The sequence below is a fragment of the Salvelinus alpinus genome, chromosome 24 (genome assembly GCF_045679555.1).
Source record: "Salvelinus alpinus chromosome 24, SLU_Salpinus.1, whole genome shotgun sequence".
Taxonomy (NCBI): Eukaryota; Metazoa; Chordata; class Actinopteri; order Salmoniformes; family Salmonidae; genus Salvelinus; species Salvelinus alpinus.
Window position 1 is genome coordinate 30339256 of NC_092109.1, and position 14652 is coordinate 30353907.

General features: G+C 43.0%; 1 protein-coding gene across 3 annotated transcripts in view; it reads right to left on the bottom strand.

Moving 5' to 3' along the window:
- LOC139552599 (serine/threonine-protein kinase PAK 3-like) overlaps positions 1 to 14652 on the bottom strand; it is a 90602-nt gene that overhangs the window by 4263 nt on the left and 71687 nt on the right. For all 3 annotated transcript variants that reach the window (XM_071364475.1, XM_071364476.1, XM_071364477.1), the window contains 3 exons: positions 14502 to 14601; positions 14137 to 14333; positions 13898 to 14035 (listed from right to left, as the gene is read on the bottom strand). In XM_071364475.1, the coding sequence (XP_071220576.1) occupies positions 13898 to 14035; positions 14137 to 14333; positions 14502 to 14601 (435 nt within the window). The remainder of the gene's footprint in view (positions 1 to 13897; positions 14036 to 14136; positions 14334 to 14501; positions 14602 to 14652) is intronic.

Consider the following 14652-nt stretch of genomic DNA (forward strand, 5'->3'; position numbering starts at 1 on the left):
TCAGGGTTGGGTTATGTTAGAGTGGTCAGGTTTAGGTTAGGGTTATGTTAGAGTGGTCAGGGTTGGGTTATGTTAGAGTGGTCAGGTTTAGGTTAGGGTTATGTTAGAGTGGTCAGGGTTGGGTTATGTTAGAGTGGTCAAGTTTAGGTTAGGGTTATGTTAGAGTGGTCAGGGTTGGGTTATGTTAGAGTGGTCAGGTTTAGGTTAGGGTTATGTTAGAGTGGTCAGGGTTGGGTTATGTTAGAGTGGTCAGGTTTAGGTTAGGGTTATGTTAGAGTGGTCAGGGTTGGGTTATGTTAGAGTGGTCAGGTTTAGGTTAGGGTTATGTTAGAGTGGTCAGGGTTGGGTTATGTTAGAGTGGTCAGGTTTAGGTTAGGGTTATGTTAGAGTGGTCAGGGTTGGGTTATGTTAGAGTGGTCAGGTTTAGGTTAGGGTTATGTTAGAGTGGTCAGGGTTGGGTTATGTTAGAGTGGTCAGGTTTAGGTTAGGGTTATGTTAGAGTGGTCAGGGTTGGGTTATGTTAGAGTCGTCAGGTTTAGGTTAGGGTTATGTTAGAGTGGTCAGGGTTGGGTTATGTTAGAGTGGTCAGGTTTAGGTTAGGGTTATGTTAGAGTGGTCAGGGTTGGGTTATGTTAGAGTGGTCAGGTTTAGGTTAGGGTTATGTTAGAGTGGTCAGGGTTGGGTTATGTTAGAGTGGTCAGGTTTAGGTTAGTGTTATGTTAGAGTGGTCAGGGTTGGGTTATGTTAGAGTGGTCAGGTTTAGGTTAGGGTTATGTTAGAGTGGTCAGGGTTGGGTTATGTTAGAGTCGTCAGGTTTAGGTTAGGGTTATGTTAGAGTGGTCAGATTTAGGTTAGGGTTATGTTAGAGTGGTCAGATTTAGGTTAGGGTTATGTTAGAGTCGTCAGGTTTAGGTTAGGGTTATGTTAGAGTCGTCAGGTTTAGGTTAGGGTTATGTTAGAGTGGTCAGGTTTAGGTTAGGGTTATGTTAGAGTCGTCAGGTTTAGGTTAGGGTTATGTTAGAGTCGTCAGGTTTAGGTTAGGGTTATGTTAGAGTGGTCAGGTTTAGGTTAGGGTTATGTTAGAGTCGTCAGGTTTAGGTTAGGGTTATGTTAGAGTGGTCAGGTTTAGGTTAGGGTTATGTTAGAGTGGTCAGGTTTAGGTTAGGGTTATGTTAGAGTCGTCAGGTTTAGGTTAGGGTTATGTTAGAGTCGTCAGGTTTAGGTTAGGGTTATGTTAGAGTCGTCAGGTTTAGGTTAGGGTTATGTTAGAGTGGTCAGGTTTAGGTTAGGGTTATGTTAGAGTCGTCAGGTTTAGGTTAGGGTTATGTTAGAGCCGTCAGGTTTAGGTTAGGGTTATGTTAGAGTGGTCAGGTTTAGGTTAGGGTTATGTTAGAGTGGTCAGGTTTAGGTTAGGGTTATGTTAGAGTGGTCAGGTATAGGTTAGGGTTATGTTAGAGTCGTCAGGTTTAGGTTAGGGTTATGTTAGAGTCGTCAGGTTTAGGTTAGGGTTATGTTAGAGTGGTCAGGTTTAGGTTAGGGTTATGTTAGAGTGGTCAGGTTTAGGTTTGGGTTATGTTAGAATGGTCAGGTTTAGGTTAGGGTTATGTTAGAGTCGTCAAGTTTAGGTTAGGGTTATGTTAGAGTTGTCAGATTTAGGTTAGGGTTATGTTAGAGTGGTCAGATTTAGGTTAGGGTTATGTTAGAGTGGTCAGGTTTAGGTTAGGGTTATGTTAGAGTGGTCAGATTTAGGTTAGGGTTATGTTAGAGTGGTCAGGTTTAGGTTAGGGTTATGTTAGAGTGGTCAGGGTTGGGTTATGTTAGAGTGGTCAGGTTTAGGTTAGGGTTATGTTAGAGTGGTCAGGGTTGGGTTATGTTAGAGTGGTCAGGTTTAGGTTAGGGTTATGTTAGAGTCGTCAGGTTTAGGTTAGGGTTATGTTAGAGTGGTCAGGTTTAAGTTAGGGTTATGTTAGAGTGGTCAGGGTTGGGTTATGTTAGAGTGGTCAGGTTTAGGTTAGGGTTATGTTAGAGTGGTCAGGGTTGGGTTATGTTAGAGTGGTCAGGTTTAGGTTAGGGTTATGTTAGAGTGGTCAGGTTTAGGTTAGGGTTATGTTAGAGTGTTCAGATTTAGGTTAGGGTTATGTTAGAGTGGTCAGGTTTAGGCTAGGGTTATGTTAGAGTGGTCAGATTTAGGTTAGGGTTATGTTAGAGTGGTCAGGGTTGGGTTATGTTAGAGTGGTCAGGTTTAGGTTAGGGTTATGTTAGAGTGGTCAGATTTAGGTTAGGGTTATGTTAGAGTGGTCAGATTTAGGTTAGGGTTATGTTAAAGTGGTCAGATTTAGGTTAGGGTTATGCTAGAGTGGTCAGATTTAGGTTAGGGTTATGTTAGAGTGGTCAGATTTAGGTTAGGGTTATGTTAGAGTGGTCAGGTTTAGGTTAGGGTTATGTTAGAGTGGTCAGATTTAGGTTAGGGTTATGTTAGAGTGGTCAGGTTTAGGTTAGGGTTATGTTAGAGTCGTCAGGTTTAGGTTAGGGTTATGTTAGAGTGGTCAGGTTTAGGTTAGGGTTATGTTAGAGTCGTCAGGTTTAGGTTAGGGTTATGTTAGAGTGGTCAGGTTTAGGTTAGGGTTATGTTAGAGTGGTCAGGTTTAGGTTAGGGTTATGTTAGAGTCGTCAGGTTTAGGTTAGGGTTATGTTAGAGTCGTCAGGTTTAGGTTAGGGTTATGTTAGAGTGGTCAGGTTTAGGTTAGGGTTATGTTAGAGTGGTCAGGTTTAGGTTAGGGTTATGTTAGAGTGGTCAGGTTTAGGTTAGGGTTATGTTAGAGTGGTCAGGTTTAGGTTATGTTAGAGTGGTCAGGGTTGGGTTATGTTAGAGTGGTCAGGGTTGGGTTATGTTAGAGTGGTCAGGGTTGGGTTATGTTAGAGTGGTCAGGGTTGGGTTATGTTAGAGTGGTCAGGGTTGGGTTATGTTAGAGTGGTCAGGGTTGGGTTATGTTAGAGTGGTCAGGTTTGGGTTAGGGTTATGTTAGAGTGGTCAGGTTTAGGTTAGGGTTATGTTAGAGTCGTCCGTTTTAGGTTAGGGTTATGTTAGAGTGGTCAGGGTTGGGTTATGTTACAGTGGTCAGGTTTAGGTTAGGGTTATGTTAGAGTGGTCAGGTTTAGGTTAGGGTTATGTTAGAGTGGTCAGGGTTGGGTTATGTTAGAGTGGTCAGGTTTAGGTTAGGGTTATGTTAGAGTGGTCAGGTTTAGGTTAGGGTTATGTTAGAGTGGTCAGGTTTAGGTTAGGGTTATGTTAGAGTGGTCAGGGTTGGGTTATGTTAGAGTGGTCAGGTTTAGGTTAGGGTTATGTTAGAGTGGTCAGGGTTGGGTTATGTTAGAGTGGTCAGGTTTAGGTTAGGGTTATGTTAGAGTGGTCAGGGTTGGGTTATGTTAGAGTGGTCAGGTTTAGGTTAGGGTTATGTTAGAGTGGTCAGGGTTGGGTTATGTTAGAGTGGTCAGATTTAGGTTAGGGTTATGTTAGAGTGGTCAGATTTAGGTTAGGGTTATGTTAGAGTGGTCAGATTTAGGTTAGGGTTATGCTAGAGTGGTCAGATTTAGGTTAGGGTTATGTTAGAGTGGTCAGATTTAGGTTAGGGTTATGTTAGAGTGGTCAGGTTTAGGTTAGGGTTATGTTAGAGTGGTCAGATTTAGGTTAGGGTTATGTTAGAGTGGTCAGGTTTAGGTTAGGGTTATGTTAGAGTCGTCAGGTTTAGGTTAGGGTTATGTTAGAGTGGTCACGTTTAGGTTAGGGTTGTGTTAGAGTCGTCAGGTTTAGGTTAGGGTTATGTTAGAGTGGTCAGGTTTAGGTTAGGGTTATGTTAGAGTGGTCAGGTTTAGGTTAGGGTTATGTTAGAGTCGTCAGGTTTAGGTTAGGGTTATGTTAGAGTCGTCAGGTTTAGGTTAGGGTTATGTTAGAGTGGTCAGGTTTAGGTTAGGGTTATGTTAGAGTGGTCAGGTTTAGGTTAGGGTTATGTTAGAGTGGTCAGGTTTAGGTTAGGGTTATGTTAGAGTGGTCAGGTTTAGGTTATGTTAGAGTGGTCAGGGTTGGGTTATGTTAGAGTGGTCAGGGTTGGGTTATGTTAGAGTGGTCAGGGTTAGGGTTAGGGTGTTAGAGTGGTCAGGGTTGGGTTATGTTAGAGTGGTCAGGGTTGGGTTATGTTAGAGTGGTCAGGGTTGGGTTATGTTAGAGTGGTCAGGGTTGGGTTATGTTAGAGTGGTCAGGGTTGGGTTATGTTAGAGTGGTCAGGTTTGGGTTAGGGTTATGTTAGAGTGGTCAGGTTTAGGTTAGGGTTATGTTAGAGTCGTCCGTTTTAGGTTAGGGTTATGTTAGAGTGGTCAGGGTTGGGTTATGTTACAGTGGTCAGGTTTAGGTTAGGGTTATGTTAGAGTGGTCAGGTTTAGGTTAGGGTTATGTTAGAGTGGTCAGGGTTGGGTTATGTTAGAGTGGTCAGGTTTAGGTTAGGGTTATGTTAGAGTGGTCAGATTTAGGTTATGTTAGAGTGGTCAGGTTTAGGTTAGGGTTATGTTAGAGTGGTCAGGGTTGGGTTATGTTAGAGTGGTCAGGTTTAGGTTAGGGTTATGTTAGAGTGGTCAGGGTTGGGTTATGTTAGAGTGGTCAGGTTTAGGTTAGGGTTATGTTAGAGTGGTCAGGGTTGGGTTATGTTAGAGTCGTCAGGTTTAGGTTAGGGTTATGTTAGAGTGGTCAGGGTTGGGTTATGTTAGAGTCGTCAGGTTTAGGTTAGGGTTATGTTAGAGTGGTCAGGGTTGGGTTATGTTAGAGTGGTCAGGTTTAGGTTAGGGTTATGTTAGAGTGGTCAGGGTTGGGTTATGTTAGAGTGGTCAGGTTTAGGTTAGGGTTATGTTAGAGTGGTCAGGGTTGGGTTATGTTAGAGTGGTCAGGTTTAGGTTAGGGTTATGTTAGAGTGGTCAGGGTTGGGTTATGTTAGAGTGGTCAGGTTTAGGTTAGGGTTATGTTAGAGTGGTCAGGGTTGGGTTATGTTAGAGTGGTCAGGTTTAGGTTAGGGTTATGTTAGAGTGGTCAGGGTTGGGTTATGTTAGAGTCGTCAGGTTTAGGTTAGGGTTATGTTAGAGTGGTCAGGGTTGGGTTATGTTAGAGTCGTCAGGTTTAGGTTAGGGTTATGTTAGAGTGGTCAGGTTTAGGTTAGGGTTATGTTAGAGTGGTCAGGGTTGGGTTATGTTAGAGTCGTCAGGTTTAGGTTAGGGTTATGTTAGAGTGGTCAGGGTTGGGTTATGTTAGAGTCGTCAGGTTTAGGTTAGGGTTATGTTAGAGTGGTCAGATTTAGGTTAGGGTTATGTTAGAGTGGTCAGATTTAGGTTAGGGTTATGTTAGAGTCGTCAGGTTTAGGTTAGGGTTATGTTAGAGTCGTCAGGTTTAGGTTAGGGTTATGTTAGAGTGGTCAGGTTTAGGTTAGGGTTATGTTAGAGTCGTCAGGTTTAGGTTAGGGTTATGTTAGAGTCGTCAGGTTTAGGTTAGGGTTATGTTAGAGTGGTCAGGTTTAGGTTAGGGTTATGTTAGAGTCGTCAGGTTTAGGTTAGGGTTATGTTAGAGTGGTCAGGTTTAGGTTAGGGTTATGTTAGAGTCGTCAGGTTTAGGTTAGGGTTATGTTAGAGTCGTCAGGTTTAGGTTAGGGTTATGTTAGAGTCGTCAGGTTTAGGTTAGGGTTATGTTAGAGTGGTCAGGTTTAGGTTAGGGTTATGTTAGAGTCGTCAGGTTTAGGTTAGGGTTATGTTAGAGCCGTCAGGTTTAGGTTAGGGTTATGTTAGAGTGGTCAGGTTTAGGTTAGGGTTATGTTAGAGTGGTCAGGTTTAGGTTAGGGTTATGTTAGAGTGGTCAGGTTTAGGTTAGGGTTATGTTAGAGTCGTCAGGTTTAGGTTAGGGTTATGTTAGAGTCGTCAGGTTTAGGTTAGGGTTATGTTAGAGTGGTCAGGTTTAGGTTAGGGTTATGTTAGAGTGGTCAGGTTTAGGTTTGGGTTATGTTAGAATGGTCAGGTTTAGGTTAGGGTTATGTTAGAGTCGTCAGGTTTAGGTTAGGGTTATGTTAGAGTTGTCAGATTTAGGTTAGGGTTATGTTAGAGTGGTCAGATTTAGGTTAGGGTTATGTTAGAGTGGTCAGGTTTAGGTTAGGGTTATGTTAGAGTGGTCAGATTTAGGTTAGGGTTATGTTAGAGTGGTCAGGTTTAGGTTAGGGTTATGTTAGAGTGGTCAGGGTTGGGTTATGTTAGAGTGGTCAGGTTTAGGTTAGGGTTATGTTAGAGTGGTCAGGGTTGGGTTATGTTAGAGTGGTCAGGTTTAGGTTAGGGTTATGTTAGAGTCGTCAGGTTTAGGTTAGGGTTATGTTAGAGTGGTCAGGTTTAAGTTAGGGTTATGTTAGAGTGGTCAGGGTTGGGTTATGTTAGAGTGGTCAGGTTTAGGTTAGGGTTATGTTAGAGTGGTCAGGGTTGGGTTATGTTAGAGTGGTCAGGTTTAGGTTAGGGTTATGTTAGAGTGGTCAGGTTTAGGTTAGGGTTATGTTAGAGTGGTCAGATTTAGGTTAGGGTTATGTTAGAGTGGTCAGGTTTAGGTTAGGGTTATGTTAGAGTGGTCAGATTTAGGTTAGGGTTATGTTAGAGTGGTCAGGGTTGGGTTATGTTAGAGTGGTCAGGTTTAGGTTAGGGTTATGTTAGAGTGGTCAGATTTAGGTTAGGGTTATGTTAGAGTGGTCAGATTTAGGTTAGGGTTATGTTAGAGTGGTCAGATTTAGGTTAGGGTTATGCTAGAGTGGTCAGATTTAGGTTAGGGTTATGTTAGAGTGGTCAGATTTAGGTTAGGGTTATGTTAGAGTGGTCAGGTTTAGGTTAGGGTTATGTTAGAGTGGTCAGATTTAGGTTAGGGTTATGTTAGAGTGGTCAGGTTTAGGTTAGGGTTATGTTAGAGTCGTCAGGTTTAGGTTAGGGTTATGTTAGAGTGGTCAGGTTTAGGTTAGGGTTATGTTAGAGTGGTCAGGTTTAGGTTAGGGTTATGTTAGAGTCGTCAGGTTTAGGTTAGGGTTATGTTAGAGTCGTCAGGTTTAGGTTAGGGTTATGTTAGAGTGGTCAGGTTTAGGTTAGGGTTATGTTAGAGTGGTCAGGTTTAGGTTAGGGTTATGTTAGAGTGGTCAGGTTTAGGTTAGGGTTATGTTAGAGTGGTCAGGTTTAGGTTATGTTAGAGTGGTCAGGGTTGGGTTATGTTAGAGTGGTCAGGGTTGGGTTATGTTAGAGTGGTCAGGGTTAGGGTTAGGGTGTTAGAGTGGTCAGGGTTGGGTTATGTTAGAGTGGTCAGGGTTGGGTTATGTTAGAGTGGTCAGGGTTGGGTTATGTTAGAGTGGTCAGGGTTGGGTTATGTTAGAGTGGTCAGGGTTGGGTTATGTTAGAGTGGTCAGGTTTGGGTTATGTTAGAGTGGTCAGGTTTGGGTTATGTTAGCCTCTGCCGAATCCCCAACAACTGGATGTTCTGGTTTTCAGTGGAAATGGAAAGAGAGCTTGTGACGCAACTTCCTCTTTTGGACGTTAACAAGGAGACCCTACATCTTAACTCCTCCTCCACAGTTACTGGATTGGTTGAACAGTGCAGAAGAGAACCTCCTCCAACATATTTTTTTATTCTCATCAAGACCAGTATATAGGGAATCTAGTTTCAGGTGTGTCTTTTACACATGCTACATTAGGTTAGGCTTATGTTAGAGTTGTCAGGTTTAGGTTAGGGTTATGTTAGAGTGGTCAGGTTTAGGTTAGGGTTATGTTAGAGTGGTCAGGTTTAGGTTAGGCGTATGTTAGAGTTGTCAGGTTTAGGTTAGGGTTATGTTAGAGTGGTCAGGTTTAGGTTAGGCTCATGTTAGAGTTGTCAGGTTTAGGTTAGGCTTATGTTAGAGTTGTCAGGTTTAGGTTAGGGTTATGTTAGAGTGGTCAGGTTTAGGTTAGGGTTATGTTAGAGTGGTCAGGTTTAGGTTAGGGTTATGTTAGAGTCGTCAGGTTTAGGTTAGGGTTATGTTAGAGTGGTCAGGTTTAGGTTAGGGTTATGTTAGAGTCGTCAGGTTTAGGTTAGGGTTATGTTAGAGTGGTCAGGTTTAGGTTAGGGTTATATTAGAGTCGTCAGGTTTAGGTTAGGGTTATGTTAGAGTCGTCAGGTTTAGGTTAGGGTTATGTTAGAGTGGTCAGGTTTAGGTTAGGGTTATGTTAGAGTCGTCAGGTTTAGGTTAGGGTTATGTTAGAGTGGTCAGGTTTAGGTTAGGGTTATGTTAGAGTCGTCAGGTTTAGGTTAGGGTTATGTTAGAGTCGTCAGGTTTAGGTTAGGGTTATGTTAGAGTCGTCAGGTTTAGGTTAGGGTTATGTTAGAGTGGTCAGGTTTAGGTTAGGGTTATGTTAGAGTCGTCAGGTTTAGGTTAGGGTTATGTTAGAGCCGTCAGGTTTAGGTTAGGGTTATGTTAGAGTGGTCAGGTTTAGGTTAGGGTTATGTTAGAGTGGTCAGGTTTAGGTTAGGGTTATGTTAGAGTGGTCAGGTTTAGGTTAGGGTTATGTTAGAGTCGTCAGGTTTAGGTTAGGGTTATGTTAGAGTCGTCAGGTTTAGGTTAGGGTTATGTTAGAGTGGTCAGGTTTAGGTTAGGGTTATGTTAGAGTGGTCAGGTTTAGGTTTGGGTTATGTTAGAATGGTCAGGTTTAGGTTAGGGTTACGTTAGAGTCGTCAGGTTTAGGTTAGGGTTGTCAGATTTAGGTTAGGGTTATGTTAGAGTGGTCAGATTTAGGTTAGGGTTATGTTAGAGTGGTCAGGTTTAGGTTAGGGTTATGTTAGAGTGGTCAGATTTAGGTTAGGGTTATGTTAGAGTGGTCAGGTTTAGGTTAGGGTTATGTTAGAGTGGTCAGGGTTGGGTTATGTTAGAGTGGTCAGGTTTAGGTTAGGGTTATGTTAGAGTGGTCAGGGTTGGGTTATGTTAGAGTGGAAAGGTTTAGGTTAGGGTTATGTTAGAGTCGTCAGGTTTAGGTTAGGGTTATGTTAGAGTGGTCAGGTTTAAGTTAGGGTTATGTTAGAGTGGTCAGGGTTGGGTTATGTTAGAGTGGTCAGGTTTAGGTTAGGGTTATGTTAGAGTGGTCAGGGTTGGGTTATGTTAGAGTGGTCAGGTTTAGGTTAGGGTTATGTTATAGTGGTCAGGTTTAGGTTAGGGTTATGTTAGAGTGGTCAGATTTAGGTTAGGGTTATGTTAGAGTGGTCAGGTTTAGGTTAGGGTTATGTTAGAGTGGTCAGATTTAGGTTAGGGTTATGTTAGAGTGGTCAGGGTTGGGTTATGTTAGAGTGGTCAGGTTTAGGTTAGGGTTATGTTAGAGTGGTCAGATTTAGGTTAGGGTTATGTTAGAGTGGTCAGATTTAGGTTAGGGTTATGTTAGAGTGGTCAGATTTAGGTTAGGGTTATGCTAGAGTGGTCAGATTTAGGTTAGGGTTATGTTAGAGTGGTCAGGTTTAGGTTAGGGTTATGTTAGAGTGGTCAGATTTAGGTTAGGGTTATGTTAGAGTGGTCAGGTTTAGGTTAGGGTTATGTTAGAGTCGTCAGGTTTAGGTTAGGGTTATGTTAGAGTGGTCAGGTTTAGGTTAGGGTTATGTTAGAGTCGTCAGGTTTAGGTTAGGGTTATGTTAGAGTGGTCAGGTTTAGGTTAGGGTTATGTTAGAGTGGTCAGGTTTAGGTTAGGGTTATGTTAGAGTCGTCAGGTTTAGGTTAGGGTTATGTTAGAGTCGTCAGGTTTAGGTTAGGGTTATGTTAGAGTGGTCAGGTTTAGGTTAGGGTTATGTTAGAGTGGTCAGGTTTAGGTTAGGGTTATGTTAGAGTGGTCAGGTTTAGGTTAGGGTTATGTTAGAGTGGTCAGGTTTAGGTTATGTTAGAGTGGTCAGGGTTGGGTTATGTTAGAGTGGTCAGGGTTGGGTTATGTTAGAGTGGTCAGGGTTGGGTTATGTTAGAGTGGTCAGGGTTGGGTTATGTTAGAGTGGTCAGGTTTGGGTTATGTTAGAGTGGTCAGGTTTGGGTTATGTTAGCCTCTGCCGAATCCCCAACAACTGGATGTTCTGGTTTTCAGTGGAAATGGAAAGAGAGCTTGTGACGCAACTTCCTCTTTTGGACGTTAACAAGGAGACCCTACATCTTAACTCCTCCTCCACAGTTACTGGATTGGTTGAACAGTGCAGAAGAGAACCTCCTCCAACATATTTTTTTATTCTCATCAAGACCAGTATATAGGGAATCTAGTTTCAGGTGTGTCTTTTACACATGCTACATTAGGTTAGGCTTATGTTAGAGTTGTCAGGTTTAGGTTAGGGTTATGTTAGAGTGGTCAGGTTTAGGTTAGGGTTATGTTAGAGTGGTCAGGTTTAGGTTAGGCGTATGTTAGAGTTGTCAGGTTTAGGTTAGGGTTATGTTAGAGTGGTCAGGTTTAGGTTAGGCTCATGTTAGAGTTGTCAGGTTTAGGTTAGGCTTATGTTAGAGTTGTCAGGTTTAGGTTAGGGTTATGTTAGAGTGGTCAGGTTTAGGTTAGGGTTATGTTAGAGTGGTCAGGTTTAGGTTAGGGTTATGTTAGAGTCGTCAGGTTTAGGTTAGGGTTATGTTAGAGTGGTCAGGTTTAGGTTAGGGTTATGTTAGAGTCGTCAGGTTTAGGTTAGGGTTATGTTAGAGTGGTCAGGTTTAGGTTAGGGTTATATTAGAGTCGTCAGGTTTAGGTTAGGGTTATGTTAGAGTCGTCAGGTTTAGGTTAGGGTTATGTTAGAGTGGTCAGGTTTAGGTTAGGGTTATGTTAGAGTCGTCAGGTTTAGGTTAGGGTTATGTTAGAGTGGTCAGGTTTAGGTTAGGGTTATGTTAGAGTCGTCAGGTTTAGGTTAGGGTTATGTTAGAGTCGTCAGGTTTAGGTTAGGGTTATGTTAGAGTCGTCAGGTTTAGGTTAGGGTTATGTTAGAGTGGTCAGGTTTAGGTTAGGGTTATGTTAGAGTCGTCAGGTTTAGGTTAGGGTTATGTTAGAGCCGTCAGGTTTAGGTTAGGGTTATGTTAGAGTGGTCAGGTTTAGGTTAGGGTTATGTTAGAGTGGTCAGGTTTAGGTTAGGGTTATGTTAGAGTGGTCAGGTTTAGGTTAGGGTTATGTTAGAGTCGTCAGGTTTAGGTTAGGGTTATGTTAGAGTCGTCAGGTTTAGGTTAGGGTTATGTTAGAGTGGTCAGGTTTAGGTTAGGGTTATGTTAGAGTGGTCAGGTTTAGGTTTGGGTTATGTTAGAATGGTCAGGTTTAGGTTAGGGTTACGTTAGAGTCGTCAGGTTTAGGTTAGGGTTGTCAGATTTAGGTTAGGGTTATGTTAGAGTGGTCAGATTTAGGTTAGGGTTATGTTAGAGTGGTCAGGTTTAGGTTAGGGTTATGTTAGAGTGGTCAGATTTAGGTTAGGGTTATGTTAGAGTGGTCAGGTTTAGGTTAGGGTTATGTTAGAGTGGTCAGGGTTGGGTTATGTTAGAGTGGTCAGGTTTAGGTTAGGGTTATGTTAGAGTGGTCAGGGTTGGGTTATGTTAGAGTGGAAAGGTTTAGGTTAGGGTTATGTTAGAGTCGTCAGGTTTAGGTTAGGGTTATGTTAGAGTGGTCAGGTTTAAGTTAGGGTTATGTTAGAGTGGTCAGGGTTGGGTTATGTTAGAGTGGTCAGGTTTAGGTTAGGGTTATGTTAGAGTGGTCAGGGTTGGGTTATGTTAGAGTGGTCAGGTTTAGGTTAGGGTTATGTTATAGTGGTCAGGTTTAGGTTAGGGTTATGTTAGAGTGGTCAGATTTAGGTTAGGGTTATGTTAGAGTGGTCAGGTTTAGGTTAGGGTTATGTTAGAGTGGTCAGATTTAGGTTAGGGTTATGTTAGAGTGGTCAGGGTTGGGTTATGTTAGAGTGGTCAGGTTTAGGTTAGGGTTATGTTAGAGTGGTCAGATTTAGGTTAGGGTTATGTTAGAGTGGTCAGATTTAGGTTAGGGTTATGTTAGAGTGGTCAGATTTAGGTTAGGGTTATGCTAGAGTGGTCAGATTTAGGTTAGGGTTATGTTAGAGTGGTCAGATTTAGGTTAGGGTTATGTTAGAGTGGTCAGGTTTAGGTTAGGGTTATGTTAGAGTGGTCAGATTTAGGTTAGGGTTATGTTAGAGTGGTCAGGTTTAGGTTAGGGTTATGTTAGAGTCGTCAGGTTTAGGTTAGGGTTATGTTAGAGTGGTCAGGTTTAGGTTAGGGTTATGTTAGAGTCGTCAGGTTTAGGTTAGGGTTATGTTAGAGTGGTCAGGTTTAGGTTAGGGTTATGTTAGAGTGGTCAGGTTTAGGTTAGGGTTATGTTAGAGTCGTCAGGTTTAGGTTAGGGTTATGTTAGAGTCGTCAGGTTTAGGTTAGGGTTATGTTAGAGTGGTCAGGTTTAGGTTAGGGTTATGTTAGAGTGGTCAGGTTTAGGTTAGGGTTATGTTAGAGTGGTCAGGTTTAGGTTAGGGTTATGTTAGAGTGGTCAGGTTTAGGTTATGTTAGAGTGGTCAGGGTTGGGTTATGTTAGAGTGGTCAGGGTTGGGTTATGTTAGAGTGGTCAGGGTTAGTGTAGGGTGTTAGAGTGGTCAGGGTTGGGTTATGTTAGAGTGGTCAGGGTTGGGTTATGTTAGAGTGGTCAGGGTTGGGTTATGTTAGAGTGGTCAGGGTTGGGTTATGTTAGAGTGGTCAGGTTTGGGTTATGTTAGAGTGGTCAGGTTTGGGTTATGTTAGCCTCTGCCGAATCCCCAACAACTGGATGTTCTGGTTTTCAGTGGAAATGGAAAGAGAGCTTGTGACGCAACTTCCTCTTTTGGACGTTAACAAGGAGACCCTACATCTTAACTCCTCCTCCACAGTTACTGGATTGGTTGAACAGTGCAGAAGAGAACCTCCTCCAACATATTTTTTTATTCTCATCAAGACCAGTATATAGGGAATCTAGTTTCAGGTGTGTCTTTTACACATGCTACATTAGGTTAGGCTTATGTTAGAGTTGTCAGGTTTAGGTTAGGGTTATGTTAGAGTTGTCAGGTTTAGGTTAGGGTTATGTTAGAGTGGTCAGGTTTAGGTTAGGGTTATGTTAGAGTGGTCAGGTTTAGGTTAGGCGTATGTTAGAGTTGTCAGGTTTAGGTTAGGGTTATGTTAGAGTGGTCAGGTTTAGGTTAGGCTCATGTTAGAGTTGTCAGGTTTAGGTTAGGCTTATGTTAGAGTTGTCAGGTTTAGGTTAGGGTTATGTTAGAGTGGTCAGGTTTAGGTTAGGGTTATGTTAGAGTGGTCAGGTTTAGGTTAGGGTTATGTTAGAGTGGTCAGGTTTAGGTTAGGGTTATGTTAGAGTGGTCAGGTTTAGGTTAGGGTTATGTTATGTTAGAGTGGTCAGGTTTAGGTTAGGGTTATGTTAGAGTGGTCAGGTTTAGGTTAGGGTTATGTTAGAGTAGTCGGGTTTAGGTTAGGGTTATGTTAGAGTGGTCAGGTTTAGGTTAGGGTTATGTTAGAGTGGTCAGGTTTAGGTTAGGGTTATGTTAGAGTAATCAGTTTTAGGTTAGGTTCATGTTACTGGTCAGCTTTGGGTTATGTTAGAGTGGTCAGGTTTAGGTTAGGGTTATGTTAGAGTGGTCAGGTTTAGGTTAGGGTTATGTTAGAGTAATCAGTTTTAGGTTAGGTTCATGTTAGTGGTCAGCTTTGGGTTATGTTAGAGTAGTCGGGTTTAGGTTAGGGTTATGTTAGAGTAATCAGTTTTAGGTTAGGTTCATGTTAGTGGTCAGCTTTGGGTTATGTTAGAGTGGTCAGGTTTACATAGGTTATGTTTTGGTGGTCAGGGTGGGGTTGTTGTGTACCTGGAGGAGCTCCTTGGCTGAGCCTCTGCGGTCCACGTCCATCTCCAGGCAGCGGTTGAGGAAGTCTCTGAACACGGAGGTCAGGCGCTCAGGGTTCTGCAGCTCTGGAGTCCCGTTGGTGGCGATTAGGTACAGCGCCTGAGGGGATGGAAAGAGGGGTGGAGAGGGCCAATCAGTTACTGATCAAATAGTATATCCCTGGATGTGTGTGTAGTGTAGATGGTGTGTTTCAGTCTTACCCTGAGAGGGTTCTCATTCAGGTAGGGAGGTTCTCCCTCCACCATCTCTATAGCCATGATACCCAGGGACCAGATGTCCACCTTGGGCCCGTAGGCCTTACGGGTCACGACCTCGGGTGCCATCCAATAGGGCGTGCCCACCATGGTGCTTCGCTTGTTCTGCTCTGGGGTGATCTGGGCACAGAACCCAAAGTCGGCTGCAGGGAGAGAGAAACACGTCAGACATTGGTTTCAACTCCACTCATTTCCACATGACTCTTTCCCCCAATCCCATCCATTTCCACATGACTCTCTCCACCAACATACCATTGACTGCATCATTCCACCCTGGTCCCTGCCTGTCCCCTACTGGTGAGGTGACTTACTGAGCTTGACCGAGCCGTCCATGCCCAGCAGGATGTTGTCACTCTTGATGTCTCTGTGGATCACCTGGTTGGAGTGCAGGAAGTCCAGAGCCTGCAGACACTGTAGAGAGTGGAGACACAGACACATTTCTCCCAATTAAGATCTTTAAAA